Source organism: Rhodamnia argentea, chromosome 6 (genome assembly GCF_020921035.1).
Source record: "Rhodamnia argentea isolate NSW1041297 chromosome 6, ASM2092103v1, whole genome shotgun sequence".
Taxonomy (NCBI): domain Eukaryota; kingdom Viridiplantae; phylum Streptophyta; class Magnoliopsida; order Myrtales; family Myrtaceae; genus Rhodamnia; species Rhodamnia argentea.
In genome coordinates, this window is record NC_063155.1 from 15,914,191 (window position 1) to 15,942,098 (window position 27,908).

Genomic DNA, 27,908 nt, shown 5'->3' on the forward strand with positions numbered 1-27,908 from the left:
CACCCCCGTCCACAAGAAAGGCAGGACCACCAACCCCTGGTTGGGCCACACCTTTGAATTCACCGTGGAAGAGGCCGCGCTTCTCGACGCCCGCCTCGAGTTCAAGATCGAGAAGAAGAACACCTTCTTCTGCTTCAAGAAGGGGTCCTTCTTTGGCCGCAAGACTACTTACGTGGTCGGCGAGGTGGATGTGCCCGTCAAGGATCTGCTTGAGAAGGGCTGCGCCGGCGTCATGGAGGCCAAGCTGCTGAGCTGCCAAGTGTGGACCAAGGGGAAGACCATGGCCGTTCTCGAATTTTCCTGCGAGTTCGGCGAGCTGTTCCTCGTCGAGGCGCCCCTGGAGCTGGAGGAGGAGATAGTCACGACTACTGAAGCTGCAGAGCGCCATCAGACGGGGAACGCCACTCCGCCGCCGCCCCAGCATCACCCCGGCCGGAACTTCCTGGGGAGGGTGGGGATCGCTGTGGCCGTGAACGCGATAGCAAGTGTGTTCAGTAACCTCGTATTCGACGGCGGGAATTTTACCGATGCCTAGATTTGATACGTGAACGAGTAATTCTCGTTCATTTGCACGCGTGTTTGTTTCGTCTTAAGGTATGTTAAGCTGGTTTCGAGTCCTGTGTCGGTTTGTTAAGTCAGGTTTGTTTGGAAGAGATCTCATCCGATGATGAGATTGATGTTTGTCTTGCTACTTCTCGATTCCGAAAGTGATATGAAAAACTTGGATTTTAATGATCCGACACATGTCGCCTGATCGGGCACCGGCTTGAGTCCCGAGAAACCATTTCACAAAATCTTTAAGTCCTACAAAATCTGTGTTTTTTATTCTGACCAAAAGAAGAAAAAAAAAAAAAGCTAAGGTGGTATTATCGTTAGTATAATTATTCTGCTTTTTTTTTTTTTTGGTCGACGAACCAAGGAGCTCTTTAGGAGTAAAATGGAATTTTCCTCATTGTTAATATAAGAAATAATCTACGCAAAATACATATTGGCATAATATCTTGAATAAATGGGTATATAGATATCTTATGAATTTGTGGTTGACGATCGAGAGTTATCGTTATTTCACAATTATATAGGATCAAAGGTGTGATGATGCTTTCGATGATAAAAGTTCAAGACAAATTAATATCTTTAGATTAAAAATGCATTTGATTTGAGGTATGGAGTTTATTGCAAAGAAAATTCACCGTGGCAGGAACTTGGGGTAAAACCTATGTATACGTCGTGAATGTGGCTGTGGAGGACGTAAGCGTAAAGACCCAATGAATTTCCGAGAGGAAGAAGGGATAGAAAAGACCAAAAAAAGATGAATTTGGGACTTGAACGGAATTTGACAAAAGATTGGGGGTACAATCGCGAAAGTGAAGAATTATTGTTTGTGAGATTTAATCGTTTAGAGCTAAGATACGAGCAACAGAAAGACCTCGTGAAAACCTCTTTAACATTTCACCCTCAAAATCAATTCTCTCTCTCTCCTTCAGGAGCGTCAGATTTGTTCATGAAGATTGCCGTTTGACCGGAGAAATCAGCCGCTGATCCTTCTCTTTCACCCTCTCATCGTTCGCCATGGATCCCAGCCAGGTGAGTCGAGTCGTCTCTTGTTCTTGTTCGTCTCTGAGTTTGATTTCTGTCGACATCTCCGGGGTCGATTTGGTCGATTTTCTGTGCTTTTGCCCAAGTTCGGTTCTCGAGCGTTTCCGTAGGGCGTCGTTCGTGCTTTGGATGTTATCGGTTGGCTCGGTTTTGCATGACAGCGAGATCTGCCTGTGTCGCGGAGTTAGAGCCAGGTCGTTGAGTTGCTCCTTCAATTGAGTTCGATTTGAATTTGCGTTATATCGTTCAGATGTAGGCACAGGGTGCATTCGTTGGATCTGGAATTAAAAGTAAGAAGGAGACAAGGAAATGGGGAAGATTTCACCTGAATTTTATAATCTTTCAGAGTAGAAGTTAATTGCTACCTCTTCCTCTAGATGGAGGAAGCTCCTTAAGCTGAGAACTGAATTTAAGCCCTTGATTAAGTATGTTGTCGTTGGTGGTAACACAATTGCTTATGGCTGGATCCTTGGCTTCCTATGGAGACTTTTGTTGGATGTGTTTCCTCCAAGGATAGTCTATGATGCTGGGTTATCCCTCAGTTTGAAGGGATCCGATGTGACTGGGAAGGGGGCATGGCACTGGTTTAGAAATGTGATTGTGATTGTGAAGAGCATCCTATGAGGTGTGGCCCTCCCAGGTGTTAGCGGTGCTGCCTTTCTTGTGGACGGGGGTGCGCTGCTTGTTGTTGCTTTCGTCGCTGGAGGGACCGGCGGCTCATATGAGGTACACTGCTAACTACAGACCTAATGTCTCTGAACCTGAAGAGAGATATTGGAGGGACCTGGAGATGTGTTCGCAGGTCCGTCTTTATGGTCAGCAAGATCCAAATGTGTCTACAAGAAATTACGTGGCGGGCCATGATCCCGGGTATGGCTTTGGACTCATGGGTTCCATGTCTGTATCGTCCCAGCGAGGAGATGTGTCTGCGATGCAACGATATGCTCCCCGTTTGGATGAACTGAATCCAATGAGAATGAACAATGTGAGGCCCGAGGCACCCCTGATTCATAGAAACGAGTACCTTGATCCTAACAGGGGACTGCAATCTGGATATCGAGGCGATGCTTTTGGTTTTGCTGCTGGTCCTCGTTGGCCATACTCTCGATAGAATACTTTTGGCTGGCTTCAAGAATAGGTGCTTGCAGAAGTGATACTAATCTTTTGTTTTCTTCTTTAAGTGAATGCCTTACGCACTAAAGTTATGATTGGGTTGAATAAACCCCCTCCCCCCTTCTTTTGACTTCGAATAGTGTATGGCTGAAGAAAACCTCCCCTCTCCCCATCTTTGGACTTCAAGTTGGCTATGCGTGGAATTGGCTCGTCTTTTGCATTGATCTCCCTCTTCTGTCGGATTTCAGCTCCAGTTTAGTCATCGCGAGAAGGATTTTGAATAGTTCAAAAGTTGGATCATGTGGAATCGGCTCATTGTTTCTGCATCGCCGATTCCAGCTTTGTCTAGCATCAGTTCAAGTGCTAGAATATGCGAAAACTGCTCTTCACTCATCTTCTGCGCTGATCGCTCTTATCTCAGATTTCAGCTCTGTAAACAGTTATTAAGCCTTTGTTAATCACGAGATGGATGTGCAACTATTCCTGCGGGAATTGGCTATTTATGCTAGCTTCTGTGTTGATCATTCTTCTCTCATTTTTGCTTGATATTGCACTTAAATGATCATTTTTCTTCAATGCGACACTCTGGAGCAAAGTCTTGGCACTAAAGCGAGTGTCGTACGAAAATTTTGACATTTCTAGTGTCTTTTTCCCTTTTTATTATATGTTAATGTGGTTATATTGAATTGGAGCATAGACTATACGTGTCATGAATGCTATGAGTTTATTCGGCTTGAAGAGAACATATAGGGTACTAGCTAGGATCTTAATCAAGGTTCATGGATCTCTCGATTTTCGCATGTTTCATCATGCTGGACTTACTAGGACTGGTTTATGAAATTGATCTATTAAGTCATGTGTCAAATTGCGAGTGGTCTTTTAAACAAGTGGGTCATATTCAATGAACCAATCACGGACACATTACTTCGTAAAAACCGAATTCATAAACTAGACTTAGTAAGTTTAGCATTGCTTTTTGTACTTTGATGAAATAATACGTGTAATCCGAGGAAAAATCCGCGTATATGTGGAATGAATATATAGTAATGCTGAATGAAAAGCTTATTCTTGCAAATAAACGCCCAGTGGCATTTGTTAAGCAACCAATTAAGTAAACTTTACAACTTGTTAAGCAACCAATTAAGTAAACTTTACAACTTCCAATGCCATTGATTGTCCTCGCGTCACGCACAATCAGTGCCTTGAAAGTTGAATAATTTCAAAGAAGATATGCTGCTATCAAGACCACACAAAAATTGGTGCCATTTCACTTGTTTAACATGAAGTTCCCCGAGAAAAAGCGAAATTTTGTTGTGGTAAACATAAAAAAAAAAAACGTAAAATAGTTTTTCGACCGAAGGAAATGCAAAATAGCTTGTGCGATTTCGGGATTTGTATATTCCTCCTTTTATACCGAAATTAAAGGATGAAAGATGCTCCAGAGTCCAGACTACTATCTTTGAACTCCATAAAAGAGTTCTAACGGAGGCATTCTTGATCATAGAATTACATCAATTCATCAGAAGAAGAAGAAGAAGAAGAAGAAGAAGAAGGGGTTAGAGCAATGCATGAGTGGACTGGATATGCAGAGTGATTCATGGTCGTAGTGGGCTCAAATCTCGAATAATTAGTGAGGAATAAATGATCTCAAATCTTTAGTGTCATTGGTTTTGTTAATTGAGCAGCCCAAGCATGGTCTTCTTCTACTTTACTAACATAAACAGGACGGATTAGTTCTGATCCCAAATCTTTTAAAGTGACAACTTCCTTTCACTCCACAAGTCAAAATGACACATGACATAGATAGATCCAATGGCTCGAAGAACTCCTCTATGAGACGGACAGAATGATTCATACCGGGACTCTTGTAATTGCTTTCCAATTCAAACAAATCCGTAACATAAATATTCACGAAAATATTTAAATATAAATTATTTAAAATTAATGAAATTATTATTATTTTATTATTTTAAAAAAAATGTACGCCTGCAATTCTTGATCCAAAGAGAATATCAGCTCAGCTGAGAGATATAAGTGGTTACCGTCCGTTGGTGGCTGATGTGATGAGCTGCAGCTCCAGGTTGTGGTTTTGTAAGAAGAGGGAGAATGTCGCTGCGATTGCCGCTGACGAGTGCTTTTGTGGGGTCACAATCAACAATCGAAGAGAGTGCCACTATGCATTGACTTGGGAATAATCCCAGGTCAAGGTCGACGATTGCAGTAGGATTCGTCGGTCTCGCATGTATTTTGAGGCGGACAAATTGCAAGTCAGGAATGGTTAGGTTCCTCTCCAATTGCCTCGGCGAAATATCCAAGTGCAGCGGAAGCATCGCGCCCGTCCACCCGATCAATCCGGTTCGGTGAATCGCATCGTTTTTTTGTTCAGTGAATCGCATCTTTTCTTTTCTTTTATTTTTTATAAGAGAGAAACTTCGCCGCGAGGTTTTTCCTTTTCTTTTTTTTGGTCGGATTCACCGCGAGGTTTAGGGCGTGAATGATAACCATTCTGTTTCAGAAATAGATTTACGGCTAGAAATAGTTTTTTCTATTTCTGTTTTTGGATGAGTTTCTGAGCAAAAAAAAGTGTTTGATAACAACATAAAATTTCTACTTCTGAAAAATGTGTCGGCCGGCGGGAGGGGGCTGTGGAGACCGGCGCCGCCGGCGACTTGTCAGCGGCGGTGGGTATTTGAGAAAAAATGAGATTTCTATTTCTGTTTCTTGGAAAAGTAGAAAATTTTTGTTTCTCATTTCTTTTTCAAATCTATTTTCGAAACAACTTTTTGTTTCAGAAATAAAAAAATAGAATTGCGTTACCAAACGGATTCCTGTTCCAGAAATAGGTTTGAAACAGAAATTCTGTTTCGGGATGGATTTTATGCACCCCCTTACTAACTGGATAGATGGTCATGCGATGCCCCGAGATCACTTAAAGATCAATGTTTTGTTTAATCCAATCCCGAGAATTCAACTAGCCTTTGTATATGGAGAGGACTTTAAAAAAGAAGGAAAAAGAAAACCCTGTGTAAGGAATGGAATTTATAGAAGTTATGAAGGTAGGGATAAGGATACTATAAGTATCATAATTTTAGTACGGCGCTCAATTAAGTGTAATATTTTTTTTCGACCATTGAAGTGCCATAAATTCTATAAAAAAAAAAATTCACTTGAACGCTATATCTTTCAATCGATCATTAAAGTGTTAAATTTTTTTAAAAACGTAAACTTAAGTGTTGGGAATCTTATGTAATATAGCACTTGTGGTAAATGTTTTTTAAATGTTATGGCATGGCGCTCAAGCGATCGATTGAGAAGTTATGTAGCACTTAAGTGATTAGGAAAAAAAAAGGTTACCGCACTCAAGTGAGCATTGGACATAAGCTATGACACTAAAGTAGTTGAGAAAAAAGTGAGCGCCGTATAAAAGTTATGGCACTTATGATGTCATTTTTCCTCGGATTGTGTCCATCGCGCGATCTTTTAAAGCTGAAGAATATATTCTACCGCGACTTTCTTCTTTTTTAGGATTGTCAATGTCAATCACATTTAAATGATCATTTTTCTTCAATGCGACACTCTGGAGCAAATGATATCTGGTTGGCTATTTGTGCTTCGATTGTGTATCTTTCGATGTTGTTCTGCAATAGGTTCACGCCCGCCAAAGCCCACGCACACGCCGGGCATCGAGGATGAACTTCTGCAAGACTGCAGTTGCTTGTGTGTCTACTTAGGCCATAAAAGGGCATGATTTCTCGTGCTCTATCGGCTCGTTCAACCATTTTCCATGGTGTTCAAAATTCACAGTTAGCCACCGATACTAGAAAAGATGAAGCGACTTCAAGCCATTCACTGGATTAATTTGTTGGAGATGTTGTCCGATAAAAGATGTCGCTCTCTCGGTCAACCACATGCAATATCTTTAATGAGAATTAGAGTCATTGCAACCATTTCATTATGTCTCAAGCTTTTTTCCATTCTACCTTTTTGGATTTTCTTTTATTTTTTAATGCATTCTTGCCTTTTTGGAGAATGCGGTTGTCTCTGAAAAAAAAGTAAATAATGCCCAGGTCGTATGGGGCATTCTCCTCACTTATACCGCATTCTCAAAAAAAAAAAAAAAAGCAAGAATACATAATAAAAAAAAATCCAAAAAAGCAGAATGTCTTTTCGCTCTTCATACCGAGGGAGTTCGTTCAGTATAATTACCCTCCGGCCAAGAGTTCAATCTCCATCGCAATCTTTTTCGGATAATTCGTTCAATTCAAGGATAGCTATAATGCCTTGAAGTTCTTTACAACGTCGTTGTAAAGTTTGCTTAACTTTTCGTGCAATTTCATAATATTCCTCACTAATTATTCGAGATTTGAGCATAGTTGACCTTGAATCTAAAGGATCTATTGCTGAATAGATCCATTTAGCAGCTAAATCCTCTTGATATCGGAATGCATTGATTCGTGTCAATGTACCTCTCAAGGGCACCGTCTTGAGTCACCATATTCCAACCTGTCGGATTGTTTAGGCACATTCGTGTCTATGTACCTATCAATAGAATTTCTTCCATGTGCATTATTTTTCATTTTTTTTTTCAGTTTCCAAATTTTCACGTGTACTAGGAGTATGCTTTATTTATTTATTTATTTTTGGTAACGTGTGTGTTTTGTTTCCTGGTAAGAGAAAATAATTAAACCAGCATTCGTTGGTTAATTAACCATAGTTGGTACTCCACCCGTGTATTTATACAAATTGCAACCATTTCATTATGTCTCAAGCTTCTTTTCAATCTGAATGCAGGGGATTTTTGACAGGGGACAGAATTTGAGTGCTTAAACCCATATCAGCATGAGTACCGAGGATTCCATTTCGTTCATGCCCAAGCAAATATAGATCTGCCTTTTGTTCCAAAAAAAGTAAAACCTGAATTTTCTGGCATCTCGATTCGTTGGTTGAGAGAAGACAGCTGAACTCTAGTGATACTTCCAAACTGTTTCTGCACCTAGTCTTAATCAGGGCACGGCCATCGTAGTGAAAGCTAAGTGCCCATGTCAAAGTTAGAAATGGAAAATTCATCTATGGCTTGGCTCACCATAAACCAACCCCCATCTTTTCAGTTTTTCAGTGCAGTGAACTTATGTTGCCTTAATTTGCGCAAAACATGTCGGAACAATTTCACCTGGAGGATAAACAACGTATATGAGAGAGCTCGGTGTTTGTCGTGAATTCATAATAGGAAACCACAGTAGACGACCAAGGTTTGATCCCGCTCTTAGAACAATCCCAAGTGAAAACCAACATTAGAAAATCCAAGTTACAGATAACTTTGTGAATCGAGAAGTAGCAAGACAACATCAAACTCATCATTATTTAAGCCCGATAAGAGATCGGACAAAATCTCTTCAAACAACCCAAATCTAACAAATCGGCATGAAACTCAAACCAACTTCACATACCTTAAGACAAAACAAATACGTATGCAAATGAAATTCATTTCTGAGTGAATAAGAACACTCGTTCACATATCAAAACCAGGCATCGGTAAAATTCCCGCCATCGAATCCGAGGTTATTGAACGCACTCGTTATCGCGTTCACGGCGACCGCGATCCCCACCCTCCCCAAGAAGTTCCAGCCGGGGTGCCGCAGCGGCGGCGGGGCTGCAGGCACATATGCCGTCTGATGGTGCAGTGCGGGTCTGGGTGGTGGGTACGGGTCTGCCGCCGGAAAATTGGGCGCGGCGTTCTGCGGATATGCAACCGGAGGGGGGCGCATGGGTGGCACGTATGGTTCAGACAGCGTCGCTGCAGCTTGAGTAGCCGTGACTGTCTCCTCCTGCTCGCAGAACTTGTAGGAAAATTTGAGAACGACCATGGTCTTTCCCTTGGTCTTCTTCCAGGACGAGGACCACACTTCGCAGCTCCGCACCTTGGGATTCATGTCGCCGGCGCAGCCCTTCTCAAGCAGATCCTTGACGGGCACATCCCCCTTGCCGACCACGTAAGTAGTCTCGCGGCCAAAGAAGGGCCCCTTCATGCAGCAGAAGAAGGTGTGCTTCAAGAAGGGCTCCTCCTTCTCGATCTTGAACTCGAGGCGGGTGTCGAGAAGCGCGGCCTCTTCCACGGTGAATTTGAAAGTGTGGCCCGACCAGGGGTCGGTGGTGCTGCGTTTCTTGTGGACGGGGGTGCACTGCTTCTCGTCGCCGGAGAGAGAGACGACGAGGCGGACATCGTGGGCCCCGAGGTTCTCGACCGACAAAATGGTTATCACCAGAGGGTTGGACGCCATGATCTCTGCTCGTCAGGATGGTTTTGAGAGAGAGTGTGCTTATGAAGGAGAAATGTATGAGAGAGAGAGAGAGGGAGAGAGATGTTGAGATGGAGTCTGTGCTTGGGATGGCTCTTGGGAATGTGAGGAGATCTTCTTATATAGGCATTGCCAGTACCCACAACTAGTAAGAAAACTACTAATTTACTAAAACTGTATCTACATATCAGGAAACGACTCTGTTCAAGTGACCCCCTAATTATTATTCGTCAACGGGCTGGCAAAAATGTATAAAATATCGTTCAAGTGACCCCTCAGAAGCTTCACTCTCTCTCTACACTCTGTCTCTGCACTTCCTCGTCGCTCTCGTGTTTTGCTGCAACACCTCGCCAAAAGCCAAGGCGAGAGGAGCTGGGGAAAAATTGCGGAAGCAGAGAGGAAGCAAAGCAGAGCATGTTCTCTCTCTTCTTCCTCCTCTCTCTCCCTCTCCTCTCTGCTTCCACTTCCACTCCATATCCATACGGTAAGCTCAACTCTCCCTCTCTCTCTCTTCTCTCTCTCTAACTGTAATTAACTGACTCGCCCATTTCTCCATTTGCGCAGGCAATGTCTCCTACCACATAGACTGCGGCGGCCACACCCTCGCGGTCGACTCCTTCAACACCACGTGGCTCCCCGACCGCTTCTTCACCGGCGGGGCCGCCGCCGTCGTCTCGGAGCCCCTCCACTTCCGGCAGCCCCAGGAGAAGACCCTCCGCTACTTCCCCCTCTCCTCCGGCAAGAAGAACTGCTACGTCGTCCCCGATTTGCCCCCCGGCCGCTACTACGTCCGCACCTTCATCGTCTACGACAACTACGACGGCAAGTCCCACTCCCCGAGCTTTGACGCCTCCGTCGAAGGCACCCTCGTCTTCAGCTGGCGCTCCCCCTGGCCCTCCGCCATCGCTCGCGACGGTGACTCGATCATTCGCCCCTTCGCAATATCTTAACCGCAGTGGGAAGTGGAGGCCGTAGATTTCTAGACTCAACGACGGTTAAGAAGCAACCCAACCACGGTTAGCGCCCCCACCTACGCCCTCTCATAAAAAGAAGCTCCCCACTGAACTCTGCAATCGCATCGCCTCTCGCACTCAGAACTGGACTCCATGTTAGGCGAGTGAAAGATCGCGAAGAGTAGGAAGAAAGAGGAAGCGGAAATGATGATGATGACGATGGCCGGCGACCACCACGCCCGCGCACATCCGACCGTCCAGATCCCCCCGTGGGAACCCCTCGATGAGCAGGCCTCCGGCGGGCCGTACTCTCCGTATTCCCCCGCCGGGTTCGGCGGCAATGCCGGGGCGGGAGGGGAGTGAGGCTACGACCTGACGGCGCTGAGGCGGTACCTGCCGTCGAACGAGGAGGAGGAGGAGGACGTGCGCGGGCCGGGGGAGGACGGGGTGCTGGGTTGCGACGAGTTCCGGATGTACGAGTTCAAGGTGAGGAAGTGCGCGCGCGGGAGGTCGCACGACTGGACGGAGTGCCCCTACGCGCACCCCGGCGAGAAGGCCCGCCGCAGGGACCCGCGCAGGTTCCTCTACTCCGGCACTGCATGTCCTGATTTCCGCAAAGGTAAGAAAAATTAATAACATGGGATATGGGAAAGGGAAAAAAAAAAAAAAAGAGAACTATATTTGCTTGCGTAGTTTTGTTTGGATCTGCAAATTATATTTGGATTCAGGTGCCATATTCAGGTGCCCTATTATGGCTAGCAGTAGATCCTTTAGATTCATCGTCAACTATGCTCAAATCTCGAATTATTGGTGAGGAATATTATGAAATTGCACCAAAAGTTAAGCAAACTTTACAACGACGTTGTAAAGAACTTCAAGGCATTATAGCTATCCTTGAATTGAACGAATTTTCCAAAAAAGATTGCGATGGAGATTGAACTCTTGGCCAAAGGGTATTTACATTGAATGAACGCACTCGCCACTCGGTATGAAGAGCGAAAAGACCATTCTCGCTTTTCTCGGGACGAATCGGGAAATTCACTAAAGACCATCTTTCTCGACGGATGGTCTTTAGTGAATTTCTTCAAGGGTGGGGAAATGGGTAGTCTTCTCTTCGCGAACACAGAGACAGTTGACGAGAGAAGAAATTGGGACGGACGGGGGCGTGTTCGCGCGTGGAAACAACTCGCTCGCCACACCACAACTTGATAGAAATGAGGATGGCTGGAGCCTTGCTGAGAGATAGTGACTTCTTCGGCCTCCTCGGTACTCGTGTTGATATGGGTTTAAGCACTCAAATTGTTGATATAAGAAATAATCTATGCAAAATACATTTGTCTGCGCAGATATTATCATATTGGTGATGCGACCATCCGACAAGAAGAGTAGGAAGATGTGATCACATTGGTGATCCGCGCGGATATTATTATAAGAAACGTTTGATTTGATCACAATGACTCCGCATTTTACAAGATCCGTTATTGTCGGATCGCAATGGTGCCAGCAGGAATAGAGCCGTAGTTATCCTATCGGTGGCGTGATCGAACCTATGCCTGCGGATGAAGGGGTTGTCGGAAGTCGGGAAGGGATCGGGGAAAATCGAATCTATTGATCGGGAGATTCTTTGCATATTTGAGAGTTATCACCGGGCGAACCGCTGCAATTTCGAAATCGAGAATTCCTTAGTCGCTGAGGAAAAGGGAAAGGAGGAGGAGGAGGAGGATGAGGATGAGGAGGAGGAGGAAAGGGGGGGAGGTGTTGACGAGTCCTAATTGGCATTTTTCGTTGTCAGCATCTTTGACTATGACTGGGGCTTTGCCAGCGCACGAGTCTCACAGGCCATTGGGACGCAACACTCGGCCGCACATACAGAACGGGACTAAAGCATAGGCCCCGAAACTTATGAGAATGGGCCCAATCTTTTGCAGTCGAGCCCGTTCTTAATAAGGCCCAAAGAATCTGAAAATGGACCAACCTTTGTGCCAGTTTCTGGAAGCCAAGGCCCGATAGTTGTCAACGCCGGTACGCAACTCTTTTTCTTGGGTCGGGTGGTTGCGGGCGACGGAAGAAGAACTCGGCTCGAGGGAAATGGAAAGGAGTGCTCGAATTCGGGAGAATAACTGAAAGAAATTCAGGTTCTTCATGATTTTAGGGTTCGCAATATTGATCGAATCCAAATCGGAGCTGAAGGGAAGAATGACAACATTTTCTATTGGAGTTTTTTTTTAAATGTTTTTTCGGTAATGAACGACACTATTTTTAACATTTTTCTGACAATCATGTTAGCTCCGATCGATGGTTAGCACCGACTAGACATCTCACGTTAGACTTTTTTAATCAATAGGATTGAATTGGATAATATGTAAAAGGTTTATGACTGAATTGTCACAATTGAAATATTTAAGATGTACTAATTCAATAGATATGCGATTATTTTGATAATTTTCCTGTGAACGTTGAACTATCTTCTAAATAATTCTATTTTCGATTTGATTTTAAAAACCGATTTCGAGATGAAGGGACAGCCCATAAAATGATACGAATGAGTGAATCATATGTGCGAAACGTGAGTAAATAATACGTGCTCCTTCATAAACATAATTTACAAAAGAGTCGTCGAGATTTCGAGTATTTCCAAATTACGTAAGAAAACAGAGGGTAAAAGATTTATGAACACAGGTGATCCCATTTCGATTACACGAAGCCATTGGCGGCAGCATCGGAGGCGATGATCGGAGCCATTTCTATGGTAGAAAGATTTGTGATTTTCTGTGAGTGGAATGGAGAGTTTGCGTTTGAGAAAGTTTCACAATTGCTTGGCTTGGTTTGCGTTGATAAGAAAAGATTGTGAAGTATAATTTATAGTGGGAAACCAAACCCACCTCCACAAAACGAAAAAAAGGCCAAAAAAAAAAAGGGATATATTGATTAAAAAAAAACGTATGGATTTATATCGTCCCGCCCTTTTATAAGGAAAACTTCGTCGACGAAAGCGATGTAAAGTCAAGAAGCACATTAGTTAGGAAAACTAATGTGCTTCTTGACTAGTTAGGAAAACTAATGTGCTTCTTGACTAGTGTGCTTCTTGACTAGTTAGGAAAACTAATGTGCTTCTTGACTAGTTAGGAAAACTAATGTGCTTCTTGACTTTACATCGCTTTCGTCGACTCCTTATAAAAGGGCGGCAGCACACAAACTCAGTCCTCACGCACTCTAGCTCTCTCATTTCTCGTCCTCTGCCCATACACAAAAACTCCCTCTCTCAATACTCCTTCACATTCCCAAGAACCATCCTCAAGCGCAGACGTGATGGAGTCCAGGCCTCTGTCGATTACCCTGATCTCGGCCAAGAACCTCAAGGCCTGCAATGTCCACCTCGCCGCCTCCCTCTCCGGCGACGAAAGCGACGACAAGCAGCGCACCCCCGACCACAAGAAAGGCAGCACCGCCAACACCTGGTTGGGCCACACCTTCAAATTCACCGTGGAAGAGGCCCCGCTTCTCGACACCCGCATCGAGTTCAACATCGAGAAGAAGGAGGCCTTCTTGAACCGCTTCTTCTGCTTCAAAAGGGGCTCCTTCTTTGGCCGCAAGACTTCTTACGTGGTCGGCAAGGTGGATGTGCCCATCGAGGATCTGCGTCCGGATGGCTCCGCCGGCGACACGAATCCCAAGGTGCTGAGCTGCGAAGTGTGGTCCTCGTCCCCGAAGAAGACCAAGGGGAAGACCGTGGCCGTTCTCGAATTTTCCTACAAGTTCGGCGAGCGGTTCCCCGTCGAGGCGCCCCCGGAGCTGGAGGAGGAGACAGTCACGGCTACTCCAGCTGCAGAGCGCCCTCGGACGGGGAACGCCACTCCCGCCTATTCTTTTGGGCCCCCGGCAGGATACGGGCCCGCAGCCCCACCGCCACTACGCCGCCCCGGCTGGAGCTTCCTGGAGAGGATGGGGATCGCGGTCACTGTGAACGCGATAACAAGTGCGTTCAATAACCTCGTATTCGATGGCGGGGATTTTACCGATACCTGATTTTGATATGTGAACCGAGTATTCTTGTTCATTTGCATACGTACTTGTTTCGTCTTTAAGGTTTGTTTAGTTGGTTTTGATTACTGCATCGACTTGGTAAATCTGGTTTGTTTGGGAGAGATTTTGTCGGATCTCTTATTGTTCTTAAAGGATGCACGTTATAAACACTTCGGCATGTAACAGGATTTTGCATCTGCATAAATCTGAAATAAACGTTACAAGAGAACTAACACTGGACAAGATTTTAGACTTGTTATCAATGTTCCATTTCAACTTCACCCGAACCCTTTCGCATTTAAGATGATATACACCACATATATCGACTTTACATCCATATGAAGGTTATATTTTTTCCAATTCTAACCTTGACATGGATACTTAGCTTTCACTACGATGACGGTATCCCGATAAAAGTCTTGGTGCGGAAACAGTTTGAAATATGACTTGAGTTCGACTGTCCTCTCTCTAAAAACGAATCGAGATGCCGGATAGTTCGGGTTTTACTTTTTCCGAAACGAAAGGCGGATCTATATTTAATTGAGCATCAACGAAATGTTACGTATGTCACGAAAATTCCAATATTAGACGATCCAAATCTCGGATGGAGTACCAACTGTGGTTAATTAACAAACTATGGTTAATCAACCAACGAACGCTGGTTTAATTATTTTCTCTTATCGGAAAACAAAACATACACGTTACCAAAAAACAAAAAAACAAAAAAACAAAGCATACTCCCAGTGGACGTGGAACTTCGGAAACTAAAAAAAAAAATTGAAAAATAATGCACGTGGAAGAAATTCTTTTGACGGGTAGATCGACACGAACGGGCCTAAACAATACGACGGGATTGGAATATGATGATGACTTAAGATTGTGTGCTTGACGGGTCCAACGACACGGATTTCTCTAATCAGAAATCAACTTCTATTTCTCAATGAGCTTAAATTTCAAGATATGAAGCCCAATATCCTACTGAAAGATAGAAACGTTTTCCCATACCCAACCCGATCGATTTAACTTCTCGTTCCGAGGTCCTAAAAGAGTCGCGCGATCGGCGGTGCTCCACGATTCCATGCTCCAACTTTTGGGATCGATTAACAAAGAAAAAGAGTCGCGTACTGAGGTTCCAAAGGAAAAATGGACAAAGCCTTCGTGTAACCGTCGATAACTATCGGGCCTTGGCTTCTAGAAACTGGCACAAAGGTTGGGCCATTTTCATTCTTTGGGCCTTGATCAATAACGGGCTCGACTGCAAGCTGAGTAAAAGGATTGGGCCACTCTCATGTGTTCCGGGCCCATGCTTTAGTCCTATTTTGTGAGTTCGGAGATGGGAATAATTGCAAAATTACTAAAATTGCATTTTTGCCCCCAAAGTGTACCTTTAATCTACTTTAATCTCGGGAATTCATCGGGTCTTACTTTTACGTCCTCCACAACCACATTCACGACAAGTATGAAGTATCATTTATTTCTTATGTCGACACCGAGGAAGATTCCTTTATACCCAAAGAGCTTCTTGGTTCGCGGACAAATAAATCGAAAGTAGCATAACTATAATCAATGATAATACCACCCTATTTAAGATACCTTTAATTTTCCTTAAAAAAAAAAAAGGTGCACACTCAATCATTTTTTTTTCAGAAAAAAAAATCATAATTTTTTGGTAATTTCTTTTCACCCACAAAAGTGGAAATCAAGAAAGGTAAAAGTTATACGATTAATTTTTTTAAGAGTAGACATGAAAATCAGAATACTTGTTACCGGTACTAATATAAAACGCGAGTGTTTTGCCGATTCATGTTTCCCAAAGCCACGTATTAACGGGTAAGTAGGGTTAAATGTTTGACATATTCTAACACATAATCCAACCGACCTGATTTGGTCGAACTCGATTGAGACACTTTTGGCCTTTGGGGATTTCTCTCGAAAAATCTTCCTTTGAGGCGAGTAGGAGAATCCAATTGTGCAAATCTGTAAGTTGAAATATTTTCAAATTCGGGATGATCCAGGTGTCTTCAAATAAAAAAAAAATAATAGAGCGAATCTACATAAATTTGACGATTTGAAACCGCATACTAAAAAGGAAAGTTTTCAAATAAGGGCACGAAATACCTCATTTTTTTTTTCAAATAAGGACGTGAAATGGACAAGTGGAATGTTGTTTTCGGGAAGCCAGGCAGAAGGAAAAGAGGCTCTTAGCTAAAGGTAGCTTGTCTCGCCTAGAAGGTGGGACACCTTGGAAGTCTCCTAAAGAAAGGAAAGTCCCTCATGGAGAAACTTTTGAGCTTGGCCAAAAACCTAAATATCGATGCCAATGTTGGCCCATAAACCCTTTCTCAATGAATGGAGAGAATGTTCGCAAATCACCTTCGTTTGGATCGGAACTTCGTGAACTAAATGTTGGCAAAGCCAATTATTCCATCTTTGGTTTTATTTCAAATAAGGATATGAAGTGCTCTCATTATTTTAAATAAAGGCTTACAATGGACAATATTTCAAATAAAGACATGAAGTGATCGTATCAATCTCAAGAAGGATCTCAATAAGGGGCTTGACTCACCGGTTGGTTAGGCATTTTCGTCCTTCATTTTTTTTCTTTGTTTTTTCCTTTTTCAATTATCTAAAATAAAAAAAATTAAAATAAAAGAAACATAGGCGATGGGGCCGCCTCTCGCCAATGGAGTGGAGTAGCGACGATGGCCATCGGGGTCGTGATGCCAACGACCCCGCTGTTAGAGGTGAGGGCCTACACCGGCGGTGTGGCGACGACCATTGGCGGGAGGGCAAGCATTTCCACCGTATTTCTTTTTTCTACCGCAAGTATTTCCTTTTTAAATTTTTTTTAATTTTAAATTTAATTTAACCAAAAATATATTGAAATTATATTTTAACGAAAATATCCTTAATTGACCGGCGAGATCAAGCCCCTATTTGAAACAAAAACGATCGCTTCAAGCCCTTATTTGATATAAACATCACTTCTTGCTTTTATTTAAAATAAAAGATATTCCGAGTTTTTATTTGAATTTTTTTTTTATTTTAAGAAATTTTCCCTATTGAAAATCATGAACGGAAAGCAGAATTCCACCGGTTCCTGACACGGACATAGACATCCTCAAAGGACAAGGATCTCATGGTTTTCACTAATTCGAAGTGAGAGGTGAATGATGATCTTCCGAGCTGCGAAAATGGCAGACTGGCGCAACTTAGCAGAGATACGATTAATTATCACTCCAACGTCTCTCTCTCTCTCTTCGATTCGCACAAAATCCAACTCAAAAATTTCCAAAAGAGTAAAGTTTTTTTTTTTTGGTCATGCAAAAGAGTAAAGTAAGATAATAGCAACTGACCCCATGAAATTAATGTAGTAATCGATAAAATTTAAACAAGGATTACATTTAACAAACTTGAATGTACTTTTGACAACACGAACTATGAAAAATAATAAATAATAATTTACGATCTCTTTCTTTTAAGAATTTATGGCTTGCGATATGATGTTATTCTCACGGTCGGTTAAAAAATGGTTACGTTAGGAAAGTTCTTTTTAAAAATTATTTAGCAATGAGTTATTAGAATCTGATCATGTCTCTGGACGTCTCAATTACGTAAAATAGCGGTAAGATATATTAAGGCATTATTCCCTCGCAAAAAGAAGGAGCGAGATGAGAAGTGACTGCTGCTGGCATAGGAATTCGAGTCACCGGGAGACCACCGGCTATTTCCGGTAATAATTCGTGGGGGGAACTCCTCTCCAGCTGCCCCTATCTCCTGACGCAGGTTTCCCTAATTGTCGTCTTGCAAATTTTGCAGCTCCCTTTTTTTTTCCCTTAATTATTGCAAGTCTTCTCTCGCCCGCTTTTTTTTTTTTTAATTTTTTCGTTTTTTTTTGTGGTCTGAGAGTTCTCTTACCTTTTCCCCCACCCCCGCGGCTGAACTCTCGAAGTTCTTTTCCTCAGTGGGAATCCCAAAATTGGGATTCCCAATCCCAAATTGGGGAATCCAATTTGGCTCCTTACGCCCTCATGCTCAACGCCTTGCTCAGATAGCTGATAGCGAACGGTTTATCGCACGTTCGGAAGCTCCGAGGAACCGGGCACCAGCTCTCGATTCTTCCTTTAGCCGGCCGAGAAAGCGATTGAGAAAGCCAACAATTCTTTTCGGATCTTTTTTCCGAATATCTTAGATAGAACCTCACAAACCTTATCACCGGAATTCACAACTAACTCTCGACCGATAAGAGGCTCCATGTAATTGACCTCGATAGTCTTGAATGCTCCTTCCATCTACGAAAATGAATCCCAGCCATATTTAGATTTAGATGTTCAACCGGAAAAGCATCTCGAAAAAAAAAAAAGAGAAGATTATCGAGTGAGCCAATAAGAAGCTCTTTTTTATATGATTAAGACAAGACATTGAATTGGATCTCTATTCTCGGGGAGAATCCATGCTCTGTCAACCAGCTTACTTAAGGGTTCAGATTGAGCTAGTTCTAAAGTGGAAAGAAGGGAAATGAAATGGACTACTTTCATCCTATCCTCCATGGGGCGGGCTCTCGTATAAGAAGGAAATGGCTGCTCCTAAGGAAGGTATGGATTCCCAAATTGGGATTCCCACTGAGGAAAAGAACTTCCGACTTCACAGTCATAATCTTAGAGTTCAACGGGATTCCTACTGGAGAAAAGAACTTCCGACTTCAGAGTCATAATCTGAGAGTTCAGCGGGGGATGATGTGGCTACTCGTATCTTCGGTGGGGAAAAGAACTTCAGAGTCATAGTCTGAGAGTTCAGCGGGGGATGATGTGGCTCGCTCGCTCCCTCTCTCTATATATAGAGACAACCCCCACTCACTCCCGCAGAGACCAAATTTCTCGTTTCTCCTTTACAAACGCCCTCTCTCTCTCTCTCTCTCTCAAAGCCATCCTGAAGCGCAGAGATCATGGCTTCCAGGCTTCTGGTGATAACCATTAAGTCGGTCGAGTGCCTCAAGGCCCACGGTGTCTACCTAGTCGTCTCCCTCTCCGGCGACGAGAGTTACAAGAAGCAGTGCACCCCCGTCCACAAGAAAGGCAGCACCCCCAACCCCTGGTTCGGCCACACCTTCGAATTCACGGTGGAAGAGGCCGCGCTTCTCGACACCCGCCTTGAGTTCAAGATCGAGAAGAAGAACACCTTCTTCTGCTTCAAGAAGGGCTGCTTCTTTGGCCGCAAGACTACTTACGTGGTCGGCAAGGTGGATGTGCCCGTCGAGGATCTGCGTCCGGATGGCTCCGCCAGCGACATGAATCCCAAGGTGCTGAGCTGTGAAGTGAGGTCGTCCTCCCCGAAGAAGACCAAGGGGAAGACCATGGCCGTTCTCGAATTTTCCTACGAGTTCGGCGAGCAGTTCCTCGTCGAGGCGCCCCCGGACCTGGAGGAGGTGACAGTCACGACTACTGAAGCTGCAGAGCGCCATCAGACGGGGAACGCCACTCCGCCGCCGCCCCAGCATCACCCCGGTCGAAACTTCCTGGAAAGGGTGGGGATCGCGGCGATAGCAAGTGTGTTCAGTAACCTCGTATTCGGCGGCGAGTAGTATTCTCGTTCATTTGCATGCGTGTTTGTTTCGTCTTAAGATACATTAAGCTGGTTGGTTTGTTTGGAAGAGATCTCATCGGATGATGAGACCGATGTTTGTCTTGCTATTTCTCGATTCCGAAAGTGATACGGAAAACTTGGATTTTACCGATCCGACACATGTCGCCCGATCAGGCAGTGGCTTGAGTCCCGAGGAACCTATTCACAAAATCTTTAAGTCCTACAAAATCTGTGTTTTTTATTCTGAAAAAAAAAAAAAAAAACCAAGGTGGTATTATCGTAAGTATAATTATTCTGCTTTAGATTTTTTTTTTTGGTTGACGAACCAAGGAGCTCTTTAGGAGTAAAATGGAATTTTCCTTATTGTTAATATAAGAAATAATCTACGCAAAATACATATTGGCATAATATCTTGAATAAATGGGTATATAGATATCTTATGAATTTGTGGTTGACGATCGAGAGTTATCGTTATTTCACAACTATATAGAATCGAAGGTGTGATGATGCTTTCGATGGTAAAAGTTCAGTACAAATTAATATCTTTAGATTAAAAATGCATTTGATTTGAGGTATGGAGTTTATTGCGAAGAAAATTCACCGTGGCAAGAACCCGGGGGTAAAACCTATGTATATGTCGTGAATGTGGCTGTGGAGGACGTAAGCGTAAAGACCCAATGAATTTCCGAGAGGAAGAAGGGATAGAAAAGACCAAAAAAAGATGAATTTGGGACTTGAACGGAATTTGACAAAAGATTGGGGGTACAATCGCGAAAGTGAAGAATTATTGTTTGTGAGATTTAATCGTTTAGAGCTAAGATACGAGCAACAGAAAGACCTCGTGAAAACCTCTTTAACATTTCACCCTCAAAATCAATTCTCTCTCTCCTTCAGGAGCGTCAGATTTGTTCATGAAGATTGCCGTTTGACCGGAGAAATCAGCCGCTGATCCTTCTCTTTCACCCTCTCATCGTTCGCCATGGATCCCAGCCAGGTGAGTCGAGTCGTCTCTTGTTCTTGTTCGTCTCTGAGTTTGATTTCTGTCGACATCTCCGGGGTCGATTTGGTCGATTTTCTGTGCTTTTGCCCAAGTTCGGTTCTCGAGCGTTTCCGTAGGGCGTCGTTCGTGCTTTGGATGTTATCGGTTGGCTCGGTTTTGCATGACAGCGAGATCTGCCTGTGTCGCGGAGTTAGAGCCAGGTCGTTGAGTTGCTCCTTCAATTGAGTTCGATTTGAATTTGCGTTATATCGTTCAGATGTAGGCACAGGGTGCATTCGTTGGATCTGGAATTAAAAGTAAGAAGGAGACAAGGAAATGGGGAAGATTTCACCTGAATTTTATAATCTTTCAGAGTAGAAGTTAATTGCTACCTCTTCCTCTGGATGGAGGAAGCTCCTTAAGCTGAGAACTGAATTTAAGCCCTTGATTAAGTATGTTGTCGTTGGTGGTAACACAATTGCTTATGGCTGGATCCTTGGCTTCCTATGGAGACTTATGTTGGATGTGTTTCCTCCAAGGATAGTCTATGATGCTGGGTTATCCCTCAGTTTGAAGGGATCCGATGTGACTGGGAAGGGGGCATGGCACTGGTTTAGAAATGTGATTGTGATTGTGAAGAGCATCCTATGAGGTGTGGCCCTCCCAGGTGTTAGCGGTGCTGCCTTTCTTGTGGACGGGGTGCGCTGCTTGTTGTTGCTTTCGTCGCTGGAGGGACCGGCGGCTCATATGAGGTACACTGCTAACTACAGACCTAATGTCTCTGAACCTGAAGAGAGATATTGGAGGGACCTGGAGATGTGTTCGCAGGTCCGTCTTTATGGTCAGCAAGATCCAAATGTGTCTACAAGAAATTACGTGGCGGGCCATGATCCCGGGTATGGCTTTGGACTCATGGGTTCCATGTCTGTATCGTCCCAGCGAGGAGATGTGTCTGCGATGCAACGATATGCTCCCCGTTTGGATGAACTGAATCCAATGAGAATGAACAATGTGAGGCCCGAGGCACCCCTGATTCATAGAAACGAGTACCTTGATCCTAACAGGGGACTGCAATCTGGATATCGAGGCGATGCTTTTGGTTTTGCTGCTGGTCCTCGTTGGCCATACTCTCGATAGAATACTTTCCGCTGGCTTCAAGAATAGGTGCTTGCAGAAGTGATACTAATCTTTTGTTTTCTTCTTTAAGTGAATGCCTTACGCACTAAAGTTATGATTGGGTTGAATAAACCCCCCTCCCCCCTTCTTTTGACTTCGAATAGTGTATGGCTGAAGAAAACCTCCCCTCTCCCCATCTTTGGACTTCAAGTTGGCTATGCGTGGAATTGGCTCGTCTTTTGCATTGATCTCCCTCTTCTGTTGGATTTCAGCTCCAGTTTAGTCATCGCGAGAAGGATTTTGAATAGTTCAAAAGTTGGATCATGTGGAATCGGCTCATTGTTTCTGCATCGCCGATTCCAGCTTTGTCTAGCATCAGTTCAAGTGCTAGAATATGCGAAAACTGCTCTTCACTCATCTTCTGCGCTGATCGCTCTTATCTCAGATTTCAGCTCTGTAAACAGTTATTAAGCCTTTGTTAATCACGAGATGGATGTGCAACTATTCCTGCGGGAATTGGCTATTTATGCTAGCTTCTGTGTTGATCATTCTTCTCTCATTTTTGCTTGATATTGCACTTAAATGATCATTTTTCTTCAATGCGACACTCCGGAGCAAAGTCTTGGCTAAGAAGAAGAAGGGGTTAGAGCAATGCATGAGTGGACTGGATATGCAGAGTGATTCATGGTCGTAGTGGGCTCAAATCTCGAATAATTAGTGAGGAATAAATGATCTCAAATCTTTAGTGTCATTGGTTTTGTTAATTGAGCAGCCCAAGCATGGTCTTCTTCTACTTTACTAACATAAACAGGACGGATTAGTTCTGATCCCAAATCTTTTAAAGTGACAACTTCCTTTCACTCCACAAGTCAAAATGACACATGACATAGATAGATCCAATGGCTCGAAGAACTCCTCTATGAGACGGACAGAATGATTCATACCGTGACTCTTGTAATTGCTTTCCAATTCAAACAAATCCGTAACATAAATATTCACGAAAATATTTAAATATAAATTATTTAAAATTAATGAAATTATTATTATTTTATTATTTTAAGAAAAATGTACGCCTGCGATTCTTGATCCAAAGAGAATATCAGCTCAGCTGAGAGATATACGTGGTTACCGTCCGTTGGTGGCTGATGTGATGAGCTGCAGCTCCAGGTTGTGGCTTTGTAAGAAGAGGGCGAATGTCGCTGCGATTGCCGCTGACGATTGCTTTTGTGGGGTCACAATCAACAATCGAAGAGAGTGCCACTATGCATTGACTTGGGAATAATCCCAGGTCAAGGTCGACGATTGCAGTAGGATTCGTCGGTCTCGCATGTATTTTGAGGCGGACAAATTGCGAGTCAGGAATGGTTAGGTTCCTCTCCAATTGCCTCGGCGAAATATCCAAGTGCAGCGGAAGCATCGCGCCCGTCCACCCGATCAATCCGGTTCAGTGAATCGCATCTTTCCTTTTTTTTTTTTTTTTTTTATAAGAGAGAAACTTTGCCGCGAGGTTTTTCCTTTTCTTTTTTTTTGGTCGGATTCACCGCGAGGTTTACTAACTGGATAGATGGCCATGCGATGCCCCGAGATCACTTAAAGATCAATGTTTTGTTTAATCCAATCCCGAGAATTCAACTAGCCTTTGTATATGGAGAAGACTTTAAAAAAGAAGGAAAAAGAAAACCCCGTGTAAGGAATCGAATTTACAGAAGTTATGAAGGTAGGGATAAGGATACTATAAGTATCATAATTTTAGTACGGCGCTCAATTAAGTGTCATATTTTTTTTCGACCATTGAAGTGCCATAAATTCTATAAAAAAAAAAAAAATCACTCGAACACTATATCTTTCAATCGATCATTTAAGTGTTAAATTATTTTAAAAACGTAAACTTAAGTGTTGGGAATCTTATGTAATATAGCACTTGTGGTAAATGTTTTTTAAATGTTATGGCATGGCGCTCAAGCGATCGATTGAGAAGTTATGTAGCACTTAAGTGATTAGGAAAAAAAGGTTACTTGCACTCAAGTGAGCATTGGACATAAGTTATGATACTAAAGTGGTTGAGAAAAAAGTGAGCGCCGTATAAAAGTTACAGCACTTATGATGTCATTTTTCCTCGGAATGTGTCCATCGCGCGATCTTTTAAAGCTGGAGAATATATTCTACCGCGACTTTCTTCTTTTTTAGGATTGTCAATGTCAATCACATTTAAATGATCATTTTTCTTCAATGCGACACTCCCGAGCAAATGATATCCGGTTGGCTATTTGTGCTTCGATTGTGTATCTTTCGATGTTGTTTTGCAATAGGTTCACGCCTGCCAAAGCCCACGCACACGCCGGGCATCGAGGATGAACTTCTGCAAGGCTGCAGTTGCTTGTGTGTCTACTTAGGCCATAAAAGGGCATGATTTCTCGGGCTCTATCGGCTCGTTCAACCATTTTCCATGGTGTTCAAAATTCACGGTTAGCGACCGATCCTAGAAAAGGTGAAGCGACTTCAAGCCATTCATTGGATTAATTTGTAGGGGATGTTGTTTGATAAAAGATGTCGCTCTTTCGGTCAACCACATGCAATATCTTTAATGAGAATTAGCGTCATTGCAACTATTTCATTATGCCTGAAGCTTTTTTCCATTCTGCCATTTTGGATTTTCTTTTATTTTTTAATGCATTCTTCTTGTTTTGGAGAATGCGGTTGTCTCTGAAAAAAGTAATTAATGCCCGGGTCGTAGGGGGCATACCGAGTGCGTTCATTCACTATAAATACACTCCGGCCAAGAGTTCAATCTCCATCGCAATCTTTTTCGGATAATTCGTTCAATTCAAGGATAGCTATAATGCCTTGAAGTTCTTTACAACGTCGTTGTAAAGTTTGCTTAACTTTTTGCACAATTTCATAATATTCCTCACTAATTATTCGAGATTTGAGCATAGTTGACGTTGAATCTAAAGGTTCCACCGCTGGATAGATATCTTTAGCAGCTAAATCCTCTTAATATCAGAAAGCATTGATTCGTGTCGATGTACCTCTCAAGGGCACCGTCTTGAGTCATCACCATATTCCAATCCCGTTGTATTGTTTAGGCCCGTTCGTGTCGATCTACCCGTCAAAAGAATTTCTTCCGAGTGCATTATTTTTCATTTTTTTTTTCGGTTTCCGAATTTCCACGTGCACTGGGAGTATGCTTTATTTTTTATTATTTTGGTAACGCGTGTGTTTTGTTTCCTAATAAGAGAAAATAATTAAACCAGCGTTGGTTGGTTAGTTAACCATGGTTGGTGCTCCACCCGTGTATTTATACAAATTGCAACCATTTCATTATGTCTCAAGCTTCTTTTCAATCCGAATGCGGGGGATTTTTGATCGGGGACAGGATTGGAGTGCTTAAACCCATATCGGCGTGAGTACCGAGGATTCCATTTCGTTCATGCCCAAGCAAATATAGATCTGCCTTTTGTTCCGGAAAAAGTAAAACCTGAATTTTCTGGCATCTCGATTCGTTGGTAGAGAGAAGACAGGAACTCTAGTGATTCTTCCAAACTGTTTTCGCACCTAGTCTTAATCGGGGCACGGCCATCGTAGTGAAAGCTAAGTGCCCATGTCAAAGTTAGAAATGGAAAATTCATCTATGGCTGGGCTCACCATAAACCAACCCCCATCTTTTCTGTTTTTCGGTGCAGTGAACTTATGTTGCCTTAATTTGCGCAAAACATGTCGGAACAATTTCACCACGAGGATAAATAGAGTCCATGAGAGAGCTCGGAGTTTGTCGTGAATTCAGAATAGGAAACCACTGTAGACGACCAAGGTTTAATCCCGCTCTCGGAACAATCCCAAGTGCAAACCAACATTAGAAAATCCAAGTTATAGGTAACTTTGTGAATCGAGAAGTAGCAAGACAGCATCAAACTCATCATAATTTAAGCACAATAAAAGATCTGACAAAATCTCTTCAAACAATCCAAATCTAACAAATCGACCCGCAACTCAAACCAACTTAACATACCTTAAGACAAGACAAAACAAATATGTGTATGCAAATGAACTCATTTCTGAGGGAATAAGAACACTCGTTCACATATCAAAACCAGGCATTGGTGAAATCCCCGCCATCGAATCCGAGGTTATCGAACAAACTTGTTATCGCGTTCACGGCAGCCGCGATCCCCACCCTCCCCAGCAAGTTCCAGCCGGGGTGCTGCAGTGGCGGCGGCGGGCCTGCAGGCACATATGCCATCTGATGGTGCAGTGCGGGTATGGGTGGTGGGTACGGGTCCGCCGCTGGAAAATTGGGCGCGGCGTTCTGCAGATATGGAACCAGAGGGGGGTGCATGGGCGGCACGTATGGTTCAGACGGCGTCGCTGCAGCTTGAGTAGCCGTGACTGTCGGCTCACTGAACTTGTAGGAAAATTTGAGAACGGCCACGATCTTGAGGGAGGAGGACCACACGTCGCAGCTCCGCACCTTGGGATTCATGTCGCCGGCACAGCCATCCAGAAGCACATCCACCTCGCCGACCACGTAAGTAGTCTTGCGGCCAAAGAAGGGCCCCTTCATGCAGCAGAAGAAGGTGTGCTTCAAGAAGGGCTCCTCCTTCTCGATCTTGAACTCGAGGCGGGTGTCGTGAAGCGCGGCCTTTTCCCCGGTGAATTCGAAGCTGTGGCCCCACCAGGGGTTGGTGGTGCTGCGTTTCTTGTGGACGGGGGTGCACTGCTTCTCGTCGCCGGAGAGAGAGACGACGAGGCGGACATCGTGGGCCCCGAGGTTCTCGACCGACAAAATGGTTATCACCAGAAGGTTGGACGCCATGATCTCTGCTCGTCAGGATGGTTTTGAGAGAGAGTGTGCGTATGAAGGAGAAATGTCTGAGAGAGAGAGGGAGAGAGATGTTTGCGATGGAGTCTGATTGCTGATTGTCGGTATTTATACTGACGAGAATGTTTGGGGAATGGTCCCGATATTTTTTTTTTTACGTCAGATTCTCTTTTGGGGGGTGCTGTGATCCGCTACAACCGGCCTCATTTCTCGCTCTCTGCAACTGCTTACTTGGAGCCGACGAGCTCACGCCTCGCAATGCATAGACTTTTGGGGGGTGCTGTGATCCGCTACAACGGCCTCATTTCTCGCTCTCTGCAACTGCTTACTTGGAGCCGACGAGCTCACGCCTCATTTCTCAAACGAATAATAATCATGACGAACCATTCATAAATTTCACTTATTCATGACACTCAGATATCTACGCAAGCAACGGATCGAAAATTCTTCACCATCCGCCCCTCCATGCAAGTCGAACTCTCAATCGAACCGCCCATATAAACATCGATGATTCGTGCTAAAACCAATGACAAATGAACAACCTAGTGATAAAAATAAATAATTACTTGCCTGGATCACGTACGAAGAAGAATGACGCTCGCATTCTGCCGGACAAATCATGGGTCTCCTCCACTAGTTTCGATCCAGCTCAATTTCACGAAATTCTATTCGCACGTGTGAGCCGAATAGGCATTCATGTCGAGCCACCAAACAAAAAAGCATGAAGAGGATGGAAAAAGCGGTCTAGTTATCGAAAGCAATGGAGAGAAGATGGTGGTAAGATTGAAATATCATGAAATGCGGTTTTATCGAGTATTGACTTTGCCTTCATCAACTTCTCGAAAGTGCTAAGAAAGTTAGAACCACACGATTCGATCGAACTTAGTGTTCGGTCGTTGCCTGGAACAAAACCTAGCCCCGTGCTCTCAGGATTTGACCCGCGACTTTGTTGCGGACCCTTCGTTGGGAACTATAACAACAACCTGCAAAGGAAGGGGGTGGGGGTTGACGAATCATTTCTGCGTGCCGATCCCCAAAGATGTGTGAATATTTCGAAGCGCACGTCTCTGGCTTGCCGAGCCAATGAAAAAGCTTCCGAGAAGTCCAACTGCCGAAGTTGAACCGACCTGCTTTTATTCCTTTTGTTTCGATGGAAGATTCTTGGACATTTGTGATCTAGTTCGAGATTCTTTTGTTGGTTGGAAGGCTGTCCTCGAATTTGATTTTTTTCATCACGTGATGAGAACATTCTAACGATAATCGTTTATATCGAGAAAGGGCTTTTATTTTTCGAGATTCACGTTAATCATCGCGGTACATGTATTTTCTAAAATATATCATTTTACTCCTTTTTAAACGCTTAAAATCGACCAAAAATCAAACTGCTCGAACTCACTAAAATAATTCTCTGTAGTTAATTTTAAATGCCC

The 27,908-nt window shown here is 43.6% G+C and overlaps 4 protein-coding genes across 4 annotated transcripts; 3 read left to right on the forward strand and 1 right to left on the reverse strand.

The window, feature by feature from the left end:
* Positions 1 to 9,312: 9,312 nt before the first annotated feature.
* Positions 9,313 to 9,955, forward strand: LOC115733076 (receptor-like protein 4). Its single transcript, XM_048280660.1, has 3 exons — positions 9,313 to 9,368; positions 9,400 to 9,489; positions 9,570 to 9,955. Exons 2-3 carry the CDS (start codon positions 9,420 to 9,422, stop codon positions 9,953 to 9,955), a joined length of 456 nt encoding a protein of 151 aa, XP_048136617.1. The 5' UTR covers positions 9,313 to 9,368; positions 9,400 to 9,419.
* Positions 9,956 to 13,267: 3,312 nt separating this feature from the next.
* LOC115732448 (protein SRC2-like) lies at positions 13,268 to 13,984 on the forward strand. Its single transcript, XM_030663094.2, has one exon. It carries the CDS (start codon positions 13,268 to 13,270, stop codon positions 13,982 to 13,984), a length of 717 nt encoding a protein of 238 aa, XP_030518954.2.
* Positions 13,985 to 18,926: 4,942 nt separating this feature from the next.
* LOC125315499 lies at positions 18,927 to 19,562 on the forward strand. Its single transcript, XM_048280661.1, has one exon. The coding sequence runs from the start codon at positions 18,927 to 18,929 to the stop codon at positions 19,560 to 19,562; it is 636 nt and encodes a 211-aa protein (XP_048136618.1).
* Positions 19,563 to 25,743: 6,181 nt separating this feature from the next.
* LOC125315500 lies at positions 25,744 to 26,472 on the reverse strand. Its single transcript, XM_048280662.1, has one exon. The coding sequence runs from the start codon at positions 26,470 to 26,472 to the stop codon at positions 25,744 to 25,746; it is 729 nt and encodes a 242-aa protein (XP_048136619.1).
* Between the last annotated feature and the right edge of the window lie 1,436 nt (positions 26,473 to 27,908).